The sequence below is a fragment of the Meles meles genome, chromosome 9 (assembly GCF_922984935.1).
Source record: "Meles meles chromosome 9, mMelMel3.1 paternal haplotype, whole genome shotgun sequence".
In the NCBI taxonomy this organism is placed as follows: domain Eukaryota; kingdom Metazoa; phylum Chordata; class Mammalia; order Carnivora; family Mustelidae; genus Meles; species Meles meles.
The window spans coordinates 105576360-105592622 of record NC_060074.1 but is presented as its reverse complement, the minus strand read 5'-3'; the positions used below and the strand labels follow the sequence as shown (position 1 = coordinate 105592622).

The window sequence follows — 16263 nt, the reverse complement described above, 5'->3', positions numbered from 1 at the left end:
TGGTTAAGGCCCACCCATCCTGGGTGCCTACCCCAGGGCTGGGCTTGGGAGTCCCAGGTCTGCTTCTTACCGGACCTGTCACTTGCTCACTGTGCGGCCTTGGCTAACCTTTCCCTCCTTGGGCCTCCATGGGCCACATGGCCCCTGAAGCTCCGTATTCTCAGAAGCACAGAAGAAGCTGGCCCTCTCCAGCTGAGGGATATCACCCATCCCTGAGCTCTGGTCCTTCCCAGCAAAGCACCTGACTTCTAGCAGGACAGGGACTCATGCCTCCCCACCCCGGGAGGCTCATCTACCTCGAGTAGCAGGTGGGGCTGGCGGGGCACCCTGACTTGCGGGTTGGCCAGCTCTCCTGGCCCCGCCTGACCCCGACGGCCCCTGCTGCGGCTGGGCCCACAAAGCCTGCCACAATCAATTATTCAGAGACCGAGGGAGGACGGGGCCTGGTGATAAAGGACTGGAAGTTAGCTGGAGGCTGGTGCTCTTTCTAAAGTGATTTACTCAGCTCCCTCCAAACTCACACCCTTAATGTAATTATTTACTTTGTCATTAAACACCCTCCTTCCACTCCAATTATTTTTAGAGTTTCTGGAGCCTATAGAATTGGCTGGGGAGGCTGCTCATTGGCCAGGGGAACCGGGTCACGCCCTGAGGGGCAGCGTGGCTCACGCAGCCTGGGGACAGGAGCTGGGGGTGCAGGCTGCGCTGGGCCTGCCCCCCACCACCATCCTCCCTAACTTCATCCCTCCCCTCTTCCCCTCACCCCTTCCTCCGCCCTCCTTCCTCCCTCTCTCCCTCTCTTTTTGAAATGGAGATATAATTCACATACCATAAAATTCACCCTTTGAAAGTATACAATTCAGTGGTTTTTACTATATTCTCAGGGTTGTGCAACCGTCACGACAATGTAATTCCAGAACATTACATGATCCAGAAAGGAGCTCCACATCCATCAGCAGTCACTCCCCATTCCCTCCTGCCCTTTACTTTCTGCCTCTATAGATTTGCCTGTTTGGGACAGTTCACATAAATGGAGTCCTATGATACGTGGCCCTCTGCGTCTGCCTGCTTTCACGGAGCGTCACGTCATCGAGATTCATATGTTGAAGCATAGCTCGGTACTGAGTTCCTTTTTGTGGCGGAATTATATTCCATGCGCGAATATACTGCGTTGCCCGTTAGCTAGCTCACGGAACTCTGGGTTATTTCTGTTCGGGGGCTATTGTGAGTTGTCACTGTGAACATTCGAACACAAGTTTCGGTGTGGGCTGTGTTTCCAATTCTCTTGGGTCTGTACCTAGGAGCGAATGGCTGTCTCGTCTCTCCCTCCTCTTCCCCATCCCATCCTGGGCCCAGAGCTGGGGAAGCTGGGGCCTGGGACGCTGGCACTGCTGTGCGCCGCTGGCAAGTTCCGCGTGGGCCTGGCCGCTGATGATACAACCAGGAACCGCCCACGCCCTCTCAGGCAGGTGACACCACTGTCCCTTCCCCCACGTGCCAGACCCTCATGCCCTATGCAGCTGGCCAGGGGGCTTCATCACCCTCATTTCACAGATGAGGTGAGGGCAGCCCATGTCCGTACTTGGATGTGAACCCATGCTTGCCTGCCTCGGACCGAAGGTACCCATTGCCTTCCTTTTCACCAACAGAGCCAGGAGAGATGTGACCCATGCGCTGACTCTGGGGACCACAAACGCAACGACGGTCCCACCGGCGTCCAGCCTCAGAACTTGCAGAGGGAGCAATGTGTGTCTTGGGCAATTTGTACCTCCCTTTCTGACCCTCTTCCTGTGAGAACTCCCAGGTACCCCGTGTCCTCAGGCTGTCACGGGGCAGGGGCCTGCACCTGGTAACCCAGGCCACACAGAGGGATCTAGAACAACATGGGCCTCTGCATACACCTGCAGCCAAGGTGACAGCTAAGGGGTGAATTTCAGGCAGAGTTGGGGAACACTTTCCTGTCCTGACAGCCCTCACACCACACAGGACCAGCTGCTTTGTCCCTCATGCGTGTCCCCTGGACGTTCCTTCATTTCCACAACAGTGGGGACTGAGGAAGTTGTAAAGACTGTGTCTGATGTCTTCCACCCGGCCCCGCACAAAATCCAAACTTTCCTCTCCAGGGTCACTATTCAAAATGGGGTGGAAACCAGACACAGAAACGACCCTCCTCAGGCCAAAGGCCTTGCTACCTGGTATGAGGGTTTCAGACTCCCCGGTCCCCACAAACACAAGCTGGCAATCCATGGCCACGGGAAGCAGGGCCAGCCAGGCCAGGCTAAGGGTCAGGGCCAAGGGCAGTTTCTCAAGCCAGAGCCCCTCCACCCCTCTCCTCCCTGTCTGCCCAAGAGAAGAGAGCAGCCGAACCTGCAGCGGGGTCCAAACAAGCCACAAGCAGCCAGAGCTGGGCTGGGTTGGGCCTCCAGCCTCCACAAGACACAGACCCAGGAGGGGCCTCTGAACATGGTATCATGGGGCTTTCCAGTCCCAGGACAGCAGCTCGTGCTGGGGAACTGAGGAGCCAAGGGAGCCCTTCCTTCCCCAAGGGGCTGGAAGGGCCATTCTCAGCTCCCAGGGCCTTTGCACATGCTGCTCCTTGTGCTAGAAGGCCAATCCCTCTTGTACATCATGGGCAAGCAGCAACTCCTTGTAAAGATTCTGCTCAGGGGGCACCTAGGTGGCTCAATTGTTGAGTGTCTGCCTTCAGCTCAGGTCATGATCCCAGAGTCCTGGGATCAAGCCCAACATTGGGCTCCCTGCTCAGGGGGAAGCCTGCTTCTCCCTCTCCCATTCCCCTGCTTGTGTTCCCTCTGTTGCTATGTCTCTCTGTAGAATTTAAAAAAAAAAAACTTAGAAAAAAGATTCTGCTCAGACATCCGTGTGTTCGTTTATCCATTCATTCATTTACTCGCGCTCAAATATTTATTGGATGCCTACGTGCTACTCTCAGCAACAGTTCTGGAAATACTCACACTAGCAACAGCAGCAATAATCCTGAAAGCACCAAGCACTGTGTAGAGAATGCTCACTATACAGGTACTACCAAAGCACCTCACACTGCTTTCCTGTAATCCTCGCTCTCAAAAGAGAAGTATTTTGTCCACTTTTAAGGTGAATAACCTGAGGTTCAGATCAGCAAAGGATACGCAACCTCAATGAGGCAGAGCAAGGACTAGAGCCCTGTCTGTCCAAGCCTAAGCCTCGGCCCCCAGACCATGCTGGCCAGCCCGGAGCTGGCTGTTCCATGTGCCATTCTCTGTGGCTTGCCTTAAGCCCTGGCCCACTTGAGAGCATCAGTGGGGTAACCTGTCCCCGACTAGGTGATCTGAGTGTGCAGCTGCTCCCTCTAGGCCCCTGGGTCAGAGGGGTGCTTACCAGGGCCTTACTCAGACATCAGAGCCTTTTCAGGTCCCACGCCTTCCCTGAAGGATTCTGATCACTCCAGGCATCAGGTACCAGCCACAGCTGTATTGTGAGTGGGGGTGTGTGGTTTTTCCACGGGGCCACACCTCCTGGGGACAGAGACTATGGCTTCTTGGACGCATCCCCTCCCTCACTCCTACCTGCCGCCCCAGTGCTGGCACAGGCTTCTGAGGGCAGCGGTTCATTCAGAGGCACTCTTTCGCCCTCCTTGCCCATCAGTGTGCATTCAAAGGCACCAACAGAGCCATGGGACCTCGGCCTGCATGGTCGAGTGGCACACATCCACGCAGGAGCCCCAGACACCCCCAGGCCTCACTCCCAAGCAGTCCTTCCCTGGTTCCAGCAGTCCCAGGTGCCACTGGCCATCCCTGCCCTGCCTGGCTGCCGGACTGAGGGACTCCTCCCCAGACTCCTTGTGTCCAGTCTCTCCTCCCAAGACCCCTCTCCCTGCAGGGAGCAATTTTGAGTGGACACTGACAATTTGGCAGGGGTCTGCCTCAAACCTCTGTGACTGGTGCCCTGAGGCATGGTGATGAGAGGAGAGGCTAGACACCCCACCTGCCACAGAGGCAGGAGCCTCTCTCAGGCACAGTCTAGACCTACATGGGCCAAAAGCTCCCTCCCTAGCCCCTGCTCTCCCACCAGGCCACTCTGCTGCCCCTTCTGCCCACCCTTGCCTCTGCACCTGGTGAAACCCTGCAATGGTGAAATCCTTCAATGCCCAGCTCCAAGACTGCCTCCCCAGGAAGCCTCCTGGACGGGATTGGTCACCATCTCCCAAGCATCCCCTTAGTGCCCTGTTCTCTGTCCCCCGCTGCCTTCAACCAGGAGCTCCCAAAGGGCAGAAATAGGGTTTTCACCTCACCCCATCTCAGATCAGTGTTCCGGAATTATCTGTAGGATGCACATACGAGCTCAGGGAACCCAGAGGCACCCAGGCCACCTCTGGAAGGCCATGGGTCCCCCTCCTCTTCCGGGAGCCCCGCTTCCACTCCAAACACCCGGCCTGACTTCATTATCTTCAAAATGTTCCCAAGATCAGAGGCGGTTAGACCTGGCCACAAACATAAATTATCCCCCCACACCAATGATAAATGGTTCTATTAGCAAACCAGATTGTTAAACTCCGATATAACAGAACGCAGGAAACTGGGGCCCATCCATTCTCCCTCTGGCGCACACTGAGTTGTAAATAGGTTATTTTGTGTGTAAATAACACATTAAAACACAGCATTAGCTGTGTCTTTTGATAGAGAGGAAATTGTTACAAATAAATAATTCTGGACAGGAATGTAAAATAAGCCAGATTTAATAGTGCAGGCCTGGTGCAGCCGTGTTAAACATGACGAAAATGATAAACCCCAGAATATACTAATAGTAAACTATGCACTGACATCAAAGTAATGAGACTGTATTTTTTACCAAGCTTTAGAAATGCTAAAATTAGTTTTGACAGAACCAAACGTCAGAAAAATGTTTCCAACATAAACACCATCAATTGGGGAAGCTGGGATTTGGGACAGGACCGGGGCAGGGCCTGGGAGCAGCTGGGTCCCATCCCATGGGCAATTTCTGGCCCATTGGTTTCCGGTCCCAGGGGTGTCACCAGATGACCCTCTGTGCCCTCAGGTCTCTGGACCTTGGCTTCCACATCTGTAGAATGAACAGATCTGAACAAGATGATCTCTCAGGCTCCTCCCAGTTCTGTAATTGGAAATGGCTTTGAAGCTTTCCACAACTCTGCAATAGTTAAACATGCACAATGGACCACAAGACGGGAGGTCGTGTCTACCAGGTGTGGCCAAGGCACACAGGGGAGCAAACAGGGGCCAGGGCCACCAAGGACGGCCCTCAGGGGCTTCCATGCCCTGGGGGCAGAGCTCACAGGGGCCAGCCAGAAACACACACCGGGAGTCTGAAGTGGAAATGTGTGTGCATTGGCCTCTGAAACCAAGGGGGAAAGGCCAGGTGGGCTGGCAAAAGGCTTCAAGAGCATAGACCCGGGGCTGGATCTTGAACGCTGAGCTGAGGTAGGGCGGGGGTTGCTGTGTTGGGGCCAAAGTGGGGCACCTGCTCTGATTTGGAAGGCGGCTGTTCTGCTTGTTGTGTAAGATTTATTTATTTTCAGAGAGGGAGGGGAAGAATCTGGAGCAGACTTCCCCCTGAACATGGAGCCTGATATGGGGCTCGATCCCTTGACCCCGAGGTCATGACCTGAGCCGAAACCAAGAGTCAGGTGCTCAGCCAACTGGGCCATTTTGAGTGACGTTCAGAGCGACCTTTAAAAGAGCCTGAGGTCCCAGGGAGGCATGAGACCATGAGACGCAAGAGGAATGGACATTCACTTTCGTGTCACTAACATTTATTTTGTTGCTACGCAGACCCTCTGATGGTCATTCTCTCAACACTCCTCCATTTCAGCTTCCCGGAGCCAGGTGCAGTGCCCATCACCACCTCCACTCTACGGATTTGAGAGAAGTTAGCTCCAGAGCACACGACGAGCAGCGGGGAGCTGGGAATAGCCCGGGGCCTTCCTACCCTATTCCGCTGGGGGCCGGAAGGAGTCTCCAACCCTCACCTCGGCCCCAGGGGCCCCAACCCTCCAGTGCAGCCCTGGTGCATGAGACCAGGGTGTCATAAAGTCATTCAGAGGCTCCTCCCTCTTCCCACCCCGGAAAACACCCGGACGGTCGCACTGCATTCCACTTCCTGGGTGCAGGGAGCCGTTAGGGAGGACTGAGCTCTGCTCTTGAACAAAGTCTGATGGGAACTGGCTGTTCCATGTGGCTGGGCCATTAAAACCAACTCTGCAACAGTGACAACAACCATCCTGAAAATCACTTAAATAAGAATAATTGCCCAGTTAGTCACACCTGAGCGAATCCTCCAGCCCAAGGCGGAAGTGAGTGGCCCCTGAGGAGCCGTCCAGGTAGGCCGGGGAGGCCGGCCTGCTTGGCGAGCTGCAGAGGGCCTCTGGAGGGCCAAGCTGCAGGCCAGTCCAACTGATCCTGGCCCTTGGGGAGCTCAGAGCTCAGGGGCAGCAGGCCACACCAGCCCACTCGTATGCACCTGGCATAACCGCATCAGACTCCCCTCCCTCCCCAATCATTTATCAGGTGTCTGCCCTAGGGTCTGCCCGGGGTTGGGGGGGTCAACAAAAAATGCCGTGCCCCTAGGGCATCCTAGGGGGATGGCCCAGAAACAGAGAGAGGGCAAAGACAACAGGGACTCAAAGACCGTTATAAATTACTGGGCACAGTAAGGTCCAGGTGACCTGGGTACATTTCCTTACCCTGACATCTCAGTGAGAATGCTCAACACCTGGCTTGGTTATAGACCCTGGTGTTTACGCAGTATTCCAAGACTGACAGGAATGGCTCACCTCTGGAAGAAAGTTTCGAAGAAGCCAGCAGGGCCAGTGAATTAGATGTAAGGGTGGCTGGGCAGTGGGGGCACAGAAGTTCCCTGTAGCAAGGAGCCATGTGCAGAGAGTCACCCATCCTCAAGCCTGGTGGACAGGCAGATCACCGCCCAGTCCTTGTGAACCAACTGCACCCCGTTAGTGCACCCCGCTAGTGTATCCCTATAAACTCCCTGCCTTAGACCAGCAGCACCCTGTGTCAACACACCCACACCCAGGCCCCGGCTGCGGGATGTTCCATTCCTGGAGATCTGGAGTGGCCTGGGGATCTGCATTTATTACCGCTGTCTCATGGGATGCTGGGGCTTGGCCAGATTCGGCAACCTCTGGCCTGACCCCACCCTCTAGCGTACACTGGAGAAGGCTGAGTGGGCAAGGCCAGAGACCACAGCCTGGGGTAATGCAGTAAAGCAGGACATCCACTCGGGCCCGATCTTCAGCCCAGGGCTCTCTCCACCACTCTCGAGGAGGAAGACAGCAGAGATCTGGTCTTCCTACCCCCTGTCCAGCCTCAACAAGTCAACTAGCAAGAGTCACCAGTGAAGGGAAGACTTTTTAAGTCACACAGAGCCGCCAGGGCCTAGACAAGGAAAACCAGCAATTGTTCATAAAGCAGAGACTTAACTTGGGCCTCACACAGAACTCGCTTAGTGCCTGACACTTTACGGTGTTGACGCAAGTAATTCTCACAATACTGTGAGGTAGGGATCATGAGTGTGTCCATTTTGCAGATGTGGAAATAGAGGCTCAGATGCGCCCAACGTTAGCAGAGCAGGGCCTTACCAGGGTGGCGTGGCTCTAGGATCTGAGCTATTTCCTACTGCTTCTCTGTGCCCTCTGGGAGAAGAGCAGCGATGGGAGCAGCCACTCCCTGTGAGGTGCCCTGGGCCAGGCCAGCGTGAGCACATGCTGTCTCCTGTAACTGTCCCCTAGCAGCTCCACGCGCAGCTAGAACATAGAGGGCCCAGCATTTAACAAGGGCATCAGAATCCCCACCTTGCTGGGCCCCACTCCCAGAAGCAGTGCTCCTGGAGGCCTGGGGCTTGGGGGGGGGGGGCGGAGCCAAACTCCCAGGGATGCTCCTGCTGCTGGTGGGGGACCACACGGGGAGGACCCTGGTCCAGCACACGGCGGGCACTCTGCAACAGTAAGATGGGGCCACTGTAGGCGCCTCACAGAGTTTCTAAAGCCTGTCTGGCTGTGTGACCTCAGGGACTTCGCAAAGCTCTCAGACCAAGACTCAGTTCCAAGTTTTATGGCTCCAGACTTTCCAGTTGTCCCAGCCCGGATGCATGGAGTAGCTGAGTCCCTGGTGCTCGGCCGAGGCACACAGACAGGTTCAGACATATTTTTGGAAAAGAAAACCCACTGTTGCAGAGGAAAATACGACAGTGTTTGGGCAGTTTTGGTGAAAAGCAATGAAAAACATCTGAATCAAATTGCCTTTAAAATTACGCCATTTTAAAAATTAAAGGGGAAAAAAGCTCTGGGCCAAAATGTGTTTTTAAAAAAGATTTATGGCCTCCAAAGCATTAACACCACAGTTCAAGAGGCTGGGAAAGGACCCACCGGCCTGGGCTTCCGCTGTCTGCTCCCGCCAGACAGGTGATTCACGGAAGCTGCTCCCAGTCTGACCGCAAGTCCTGCTTCACCCTCTGCCACTGCCCTGTTCTGCTGTGCATATGTGGGCTCAGAGAGGTAGTGACTCCAAGTGGCAACGCCTAGCTCCCAGCAGGTCCAGCCTCGTGATACCTAAGGGAGGTCAAGCAACAAGGACCAGGCAGCCCAGGTGACTTTTCAGGTCCCTCTGCAAGTAAGTCATGGCCCCAGATCTCAAAGAACTGGCCGTCTGGAAGAGTGAAGGTGCAGTCACCTGTCAGACGAGAGACTTGCTATGCCTGGTGTGGAGACTGGACAGGTACCATTGCGTCTCAGCGGACTGGGCTTTAAGGCCCAAATCACCCACCAACAGTCTAAAGTCACCATTGGAAAGCAAATACCAATAAAGACTCTCACTGTGTTACAGGGAAGTGATGGAGCCTCAGACCTTACTCTCTGTTAAAGCAGCAGGTAACCCTGGGCAAGTCCCTTCCCTACCTCGTCTCAGTCTCATTTACAAAATGGAGAGGCTCCAAGCACCCATGAAATAGATGTGCCTGTCACCTCAGCCTCGTGCCCAGCAGCTCCGTGTGCTGGGAGACGTCCAGCTCTGGCAGAAGTCGGCAGGAGCACACAGCCCGGATTTGTAGGGTTTGCCAATCTTCCTGCCTTAACTATTCCCACTGTGGACAACTTCTAGTTACCAACCTAACGTCAAGAGCGGCAGAAGTGGACAATATCTACATTCCATTCATACAAGTCAGCAGGGGCTGGCTCTAGCCCACTGCTGCTCTCAGAGAAGTTACAGTCTCATAGAGGGTTCTAGAAGGCCGAAGGTCCTTAAAGAACCAAAGGAATGAGCTTCCTGGAGGCACTCACTGTCCATCACCCTCAGTCCTATGTGGGCAACCACCGCTAATGGTATCTCCAGGTAATCTAGAAGTTGTGACAGAGGTAAGATATGGTTTGTACCCTGCTTTTTTTTACCTACTATTAGAACACAGGCACATCCTCCCACCACGTTATTATAAAGTCTTAGTAAACATTTTCAGTGGCTGCGTAATGTTCTATTCAACAAATGTTCCACAGTTTGATTCATCAGTCTCCTCTTCTGGAACACACAAGCTGAGTGTTTGTGGCTTATCACACATCGGTCCAGAGGATGGCTGAGTCTTGTCCGAGAATGTGGGAGCACTGTGGTGAGTGACCAGCCACCATGACGAAGGGACCAGATCCTACAAACTGGCAGGGCTGTGAGGTGTCCAGACGTGTGTGGGGATGGAGAGAGGGGTAGCCTCTATTCCAGGCCACCTTCTGACCGCTTGATCCAATGCTACCCCATTCCTGGTTCCAGGGCCTTCGACCCTGCCGCTGGGATTATATGGCTCTGGATCTGAGAATGAACATACCTCTTTAGGCAAAAATATTTCATTTCCTTGTGATTCTCCTACTGTGAAAAACCAGAAACCGCCTAAGTGTTCAGTGCCAGAAGACTGTCACAAGATCATGAAGACTTTGGAGGACATCTGGGGAAATGGGGCCCAGAATGCAAAAGGGCACAGCCCTGGGGATGTGGCTGCAATTAGGACCCAGACCAGTCCCCTCTGGGCAGCACTACTGGGCCTCCCCCAACCCCCAACCACGGAACATAGTGTCATGGTCCACCAGCACGGGTGCCCCGGTTCCAAGATACCCCGTTCCAAGGGAGAGGGGCGGTGAGGGGGGTCCACAGAGCTAGGTGCTCCTGATTCACGACTCATTTCAAAGACAGGTCGCAGCCACCCTCTGCTGGAACCGCGTCCGCCAAGTGCTCCTCTGGGGCTGGGGAATGAGGGGACAAAGCCCTGCAGGGGCGGGCAGGGTCAGCATCCAAGGGGAAGTGTGGGGTTGGATGCCTCCGTGGAACCATTGTCCCCCAAGCTATAGGCCTGCTGCCCATTCCCCCAGATTGAGATCCCCTCCAGCATTCGCTGTTACTGCCCATTGGTGACAACCAGGTCTGACGCTAGCGGGGCTTCCCCCAATTACAGCCTAATCACTGTCTAATTACTGCCTAGGTCTGTTCTCTGCTGCTGCAGATGGCAGTAAATCTCCCTGTGTGGCAGTTCCCCAGCAGCTCATGGCTCGGGAGAGGCTGACCCAGGCCGAGGCAGGGAGAGCAGACGGCTCAGGGGCAGGCCAGAGACGCACTGAGGCCCAGGCTTGCCAGAGTTGCCTCAGGCCACAGAGAGCCCTATGTCTGTCCATCAGGCAGAGAGGGACAGCTTGAGCAGTCCTCACAGGGCAGGGTTAGCCGTGGAGAAGGAACAGATCACATGCAGACTTAGCCAGGCCTGGAACGAGCCAGCCTGGGGACCAGGCCACGGGGCCTCCCACTCTCAGCCTCCCCTCCCCGCTCCTCCCTGCCCTCTTCTCCTGACACTACCCTGCATGGGGAGCCCCCCTTGGGCTTTGGCTCCTTCCTCCACCGCAGCTGGTAGCAGAGGGAGGGACAGGGGTCCAGGGGCAACATCCTGGTAGGGAGGCCAAACGCCCACCTCCCCACAGGAGCAAGAAGCTTGGGCTCCGTTCTCCCTCTCCTGACTTGGGCCCTCTCCTGACTTGGGCCGCAGTGCCTTATAATAGCCTCCAACTGAGAATCATAGGCGGGGATGAGGGGTGGAATAAAAACAAATGCGGTAACACCACCCCAGAGGTCCTCCACTTCACTCCTGGAAACACCAGCTCCCTCCTCTCGCTCCGAGCGTCTGCGGATTCCCTGCGCTCCAGCCCCCAGCTTCGCCAGGCGCCAGGCGTGGACCAGGAACACCAGCCTCACCTGAGTTCCGGTGAGAAATACAGAAACTCCGCCCCGCCCGCGCGGCGAGCTCAACTGGGCTCCGCGCTGGGGCAAGCCCCGCCCCCGCCGCCTGTGCGAGCGCATCAAAGCGTGAGAAGCCCCGCCCATGCCTGCACACCAGGGGCCACGAGGGCGTCTCTGCCCCCGGATGCTCCCTGAGCTGTGCCTGAGCGGCAGGAGCAACAGGCCATGACTAAATGCACTTGAATAAAAAGGGAAAGAAAAGAAATCTCAGACTCTCCATTCCTCAGAGACAGAAATAGTTCTGCGGCCTCCAGATGGACTACGCGCACGCAAGGGGAGGTCTCGCCTTCCCGCCAAACTTTCCCGACGGGATGCTGGCACGGACCAGTGGAAACCAGAGACTATTTCTCTTCGGGGCAGTAAATGAGAGGCTGTGGCTCGTGGAGTCCTTCTGTTATAATTAAGTTGGCCAGAAATTCACCTAAGGATACTAAATTCCGTACCTGACCCTCTAATTACAGCCAGAAGGGATCAGGAGACAATTACTTTCCAAAATAGTCCCTGGTGGGCCAGAGGCCAGGAGCCGTGTCTCTGGCACATCTCGAATGTGCCAAGCGAACGCACCTGGGGCCGCCCGGCAGCTTGAGGGCGGCCAGACGCCCCCTCCCCCCAGAAAGCTGCTGGCGAACATCACTGGGCCTGGGATCCCCGGGAAAAGGGGTGGGGGTGGGGTGGGGGGCGCCCTCCTCTTCGCCCCCCATAAACCCAGCATGCCTGCCCGATGACATCGGCCACCAGTCTAATTAAATCCTAACGGGCTAATGAAAAACACGCCTGCTGCCCGCCGAGCGTACCTCCGTGGGCAGCTACCGCCGCGGCAGCGGCCACTGCGAGAGCAGAAGCCTTCCTGCCCGGGTCGGGGAAAGCGGCACCCTCCAGGCTCCCACTTTTGGCGTCCTTCTTCTCCGTGGCAGCGACTGAGGCCGACGTCTCCATCTTAGCCGCTCATAGTCCTGGGTGACAGCCCTGGAGGAAAAGACAAAGACGTTCACCAACATGGACTGCCCCCAGACCCAGCCGGGATCCGCCGACCCAGATTCCCGGCTGCCTCCCGCACCGAAGCAGCCCACTTAATTCTCCTCTAATTGGGAAGGAGGGTTTAATTACTTTTGAGAATTATTAGTTCTGAGATTCATCTGGTCTTCTTGGGAACGACCTCACAGACACCAGCCAAGCGCCTTCATTGCCCCCTACCCCAGATTTTTAAGATCTGAGCCCCAAGGTGCTACAGCCCAAAGTGGCGAGGAGCAAGGACCACTTGGAGAAATGAAGTCGGAAGAAATGGCCTCCAAGGCGGGACCGCAGGAAAACAAGAATAAACAGAATAACGAAGACTTAGAGGTCCTCGAAGGAAAGCCCTCGTTTTCCTGTTCCATCCCTGCTCACCAGGATTCACCTCTCCTTTACTTGTGCATCTGTGCATTTGTGCATTCGTGCATTCACTCATTCATTCAACAGATTTTGCCATCGTTTACCCTCTGGTGCAAACTCAGTGCACACATTTTTAAGCCCCTGTTATGTATCAGGCATCCGTCTGGTGCCAAAGGTACAGTCCACGGAGTTTACATTCTACTTGGGAAAGGGATCCTCTAGAAGTGCAGGAGAGATAACGGTATATTTATATGTTTCGGTGGGTGAGAAGTAGTACAAAAAGAGAAAGCTAAGTAGTAGGATAGAATGGGGTGGAAGGGCCTGAGGAGCCACTGCCTTGCCCCCCTGAGGATGGAATGGGGTGTCCCGTGAAGCCCTGAGGGAACCCATGGCAGCCAGAGGGCAGAGGCAGGAGCCACGGACCTGGAGGGGGTGCGAAGGCTGGTTGGTTTGAAGAACAGCAAGGTGAGTGCAGGCCCTGGCGGGTTCTGAGCAGAGGAGGGCTGTGACAGTTCTGATAGTGTATCGGTGTCCTTCTGCTATTGTGTGCAAGCCAATCTGGGGGGAAAGGGGCACCACCGGAATGACCCAGGAAGACACGATAGTGGTCTGGGTTAAGGGGGTGGTGGTGCGACGCAGAGATCACAGACCTTCTAGGACTTGGACATGGGGTGTGTTAGAAAGAGGGGGATCACCGTGTAGTGGGCAGGATGCAGGGCACAGTGATGCTCCATCCGCAGCAGAGTGCTGGGTCACAAGCAAGACCTTCACCAATGTGCCTCATCACTCACTGATACTGCTAATGACTAATTATTTGTATCAAGTTACAGAATAGAAATGGGAAAACCACGCTTCTTAATAGAAGAGTAGTAGTGTCCAAGATGGCTCCTATGTCTGGCTGAGGACCTGGATCAAAGAACGGTGGTGCCATTGGCTGGGATGGAGCCCAGTGGGTGAGAAGCAGGTTTGGGGCAGAAATCAGGAGCTCAGTCTGTCCAGGTCATGTTAAGTTTGAAATGCTTACTAAGTCACGCAGAGACTGTTGGGAATGTTAAGTTCAGAGCTCGGGAGAGAGGTAGAGGCTGGAGACAGGAGTATGGCAGCCACTGAGGGAGATCTCCAAAGGATGGGGTGGAAATGAAGAAGACGAGAACGTTCCAGAGCTAAGACAGGGACATTCCAACATTTCCGGGGAAGACAGAAGAAACCAGCCAAGGAGAGTAAGCAGTGGGGGAAGGAGAAGGAAGAAACCACCAGGAGAGTGTGGGGGTGTCAGAAGCGAAAGCAGGAGTGGGACGCCTCAAAGAGGGGGAACAATCAGCTCTCTCCCAAGCTACTGAGAGACGCAGAAGGTGAGGCCTGAGGGCTGACCAGCTTCAGTCACATGCGGTGACCAGGGCCTGGGGATGGGGTGGGGGGGGTGGTGGGTCAGGAAACGAGTGGAAGTAGGAGAAACAGAGGCACAGACAATTTAGTTGGGAAATTTGACCGATTTACAAGTTCCGCAGAAGGAGCAGAAAATGACACATCAGCTGGACAGTCCAGACGTCGTCCGCTGCTGCGTCAGAAAGGAGGCGGGGCCAGGTTGCGGCCCGAGAGAAGGGAATGTTCTGGTCAGGAGCCCGTGGGTTGCCGCAGGGCAGAAACCAAAGACAGCGGTCACATCCATCGCCAAGGGCCTCAAGGTTAAATTCACATCGGCTGGTCCAGAATTTTATCTTGCTGATAAATCCACTCAGAACTCTCATGTCTTTCTAAATAGAAAACGGGAAGGGCCCAGAACAATGATGTGAGGTATCAAGGACGGTGCCAAGAGAACAGCCCGAGTCCTGGACCCCCTTTTTTCCATCTGCACCCACCAGCCCATTCGCTTCCCAATCTTTCAAAACTCACTGTCAAGGAAACCCAAGGCAGATGGAGGACAGAGAAAACTCCCTGAAGATTTTGTCGTGTTCTGGGCTTTCCTTGGGCCTGGAGCCTATTTGTGTATGTACTCTGTTCTTTAAGGTTCTGCCTATAGGTGAAGGGCTCGCCAGCAAGGCACCCTGGCTCACGGCTGCTCCACCTTCCCAGCCCCCTTAGCCGGCCATAGGAACCACCCTCCAGGACGCCTAAGCTGTACCCTTGGGTCACCTCCCTCCTCCCCATTTTCCTCCAACATCGGATCAGCTGGGAATTGCCATCACTTTCCCAAAATACCTCGCCGGGGGGGCCTCTCAAGAAGGCTGCTCTGTATCAAGTAGGCCCCCTTCCCTTCCTTCCAAAACCACCTCTGATCCTCCTCCAAGGTTGTCCTCTCCCCGGACAGCCAGGCGCCTTCCCCAAACCAGAATCTCCTCACAACCCTCCCTTGGCCAAGGCCTTGCTGAGTCCCTTGGGCCTTTCAACAAAGTCTTCCTGCAGTCTCCTCTCCCCACGGCTCCTTCATTCCCAGCCAGGTGTGACTAGCCCTGCCCTTGGACACCACCAGCCCTCTGCTCCAGCCCGGCCGCCCATCGGCAAAACTTCGCCCTCTCTGTGGGGCCTACTGTTCCTTCAAGATGCCACTGGGACATCAGCCGCTCAGGGAAGCCCCCCAACCCCTCCCCAGTCAGGGTGGCCTCGGCTTAGGGATCTCTGCCTCCAACCCCCACCTTCATATTGAATTCATGATCACCTCCAGGTCAGGCCGGCATAGGCCCGCTCCTCAGGAATGCCTGGCAAAGAGAAGGGACCTTTGCGGCAGGAAACCACGGCTCTTTGAAATGCCAAGTGATTTCGTGAACAGCCTGCGTTTTCCTCCCAAGAAGTTCAGGTGAAGGAATTCTGGCCCCACGTTGAAATACACCTTGAATTTGGAAGTAAGGACAAAAATAAAAATAACAGCTGGAACAACAAAACTTTAAGAAGCATTTACCGGGTGCCAAACGGCACACAAGAGTGATCTCATTTAATCCTCACGACATTTTGCATAGAAAGAAACCAATGCTTAGGGGCGCCTGGGTGGCTCAATCGGTTAAACGTCTGCCTTTGGCTCAGGTCATGATCCCAGAGTCCTGGGATCGAGCCCCATGTCGGGCTCCCTGCCCAGCAGAGATTCTGCTTCTCCCTCTGCCCCAGCCCCCAATTCGTGCCCTCTCTCCTTCTCTCTAACTAAATAAAATCTTTAAAAAAGAAAGAAACCAATAATCAGAGAAGTTAACTTTGCCCAAAGATGAACACTTTGAGGTGTCTGTGCCAGGCCTTAAGCCCAGGCTCCCTGTCGTAAAGCCGGACTCCCAGGCACCACAGTGAGCTGTCCCTTGTGTAAGGCTCTGACAGTGCTAAGGGATTTACCCCGGAATCCCCTGGCAGGCACAAGTCCCTAACTGCTGTGCCCTGCAGGTACAGGGAGCATGGTGCCAGGAGCCCAGGGGATCCCGGAAGCAGGATTTGACATGGTTCTTGCCCTAGGGCTGTCCCCAAGATAGCAAGATGGGTGGAAGGAGACCACCACCTGTCAAGGGTGGGCGAAAGCTGAGGCTGCTCGAGCTGCTTGCAAACACCGTGACGGCGCAGGAGCCCCGGCCTGCTGGAGCTGTCGGGGGCAGGACAGTGATATGTTCAT

The 16263-nt window shown here is 55.1% G+C and overlaps 1 protein-coding gene across 1 annotated transcript in view; it reads right to left on the bottom strand.

Moving 5' to 3' along the window:
- The window catches only part of GLI2 (GLI family zinc finger 2), a 245608-nt gene that overhangs the window by 167712 nt on the left and 61633 nt on the right, over positions 1-16263 (bottom strand). Inside the window, exon 2 of the mRNA XM_046019809.1 lies at positions 12101-12272. Within this exon, the coding sequence (XP_045875765.1) occupies positions 12101-12242 (142 nt within the window). The 5' untranslated portion in view covers positions 12243-12272. The remainder of the gene's footprint in view (positions 1-12100; positions 12273-16263) is intronic.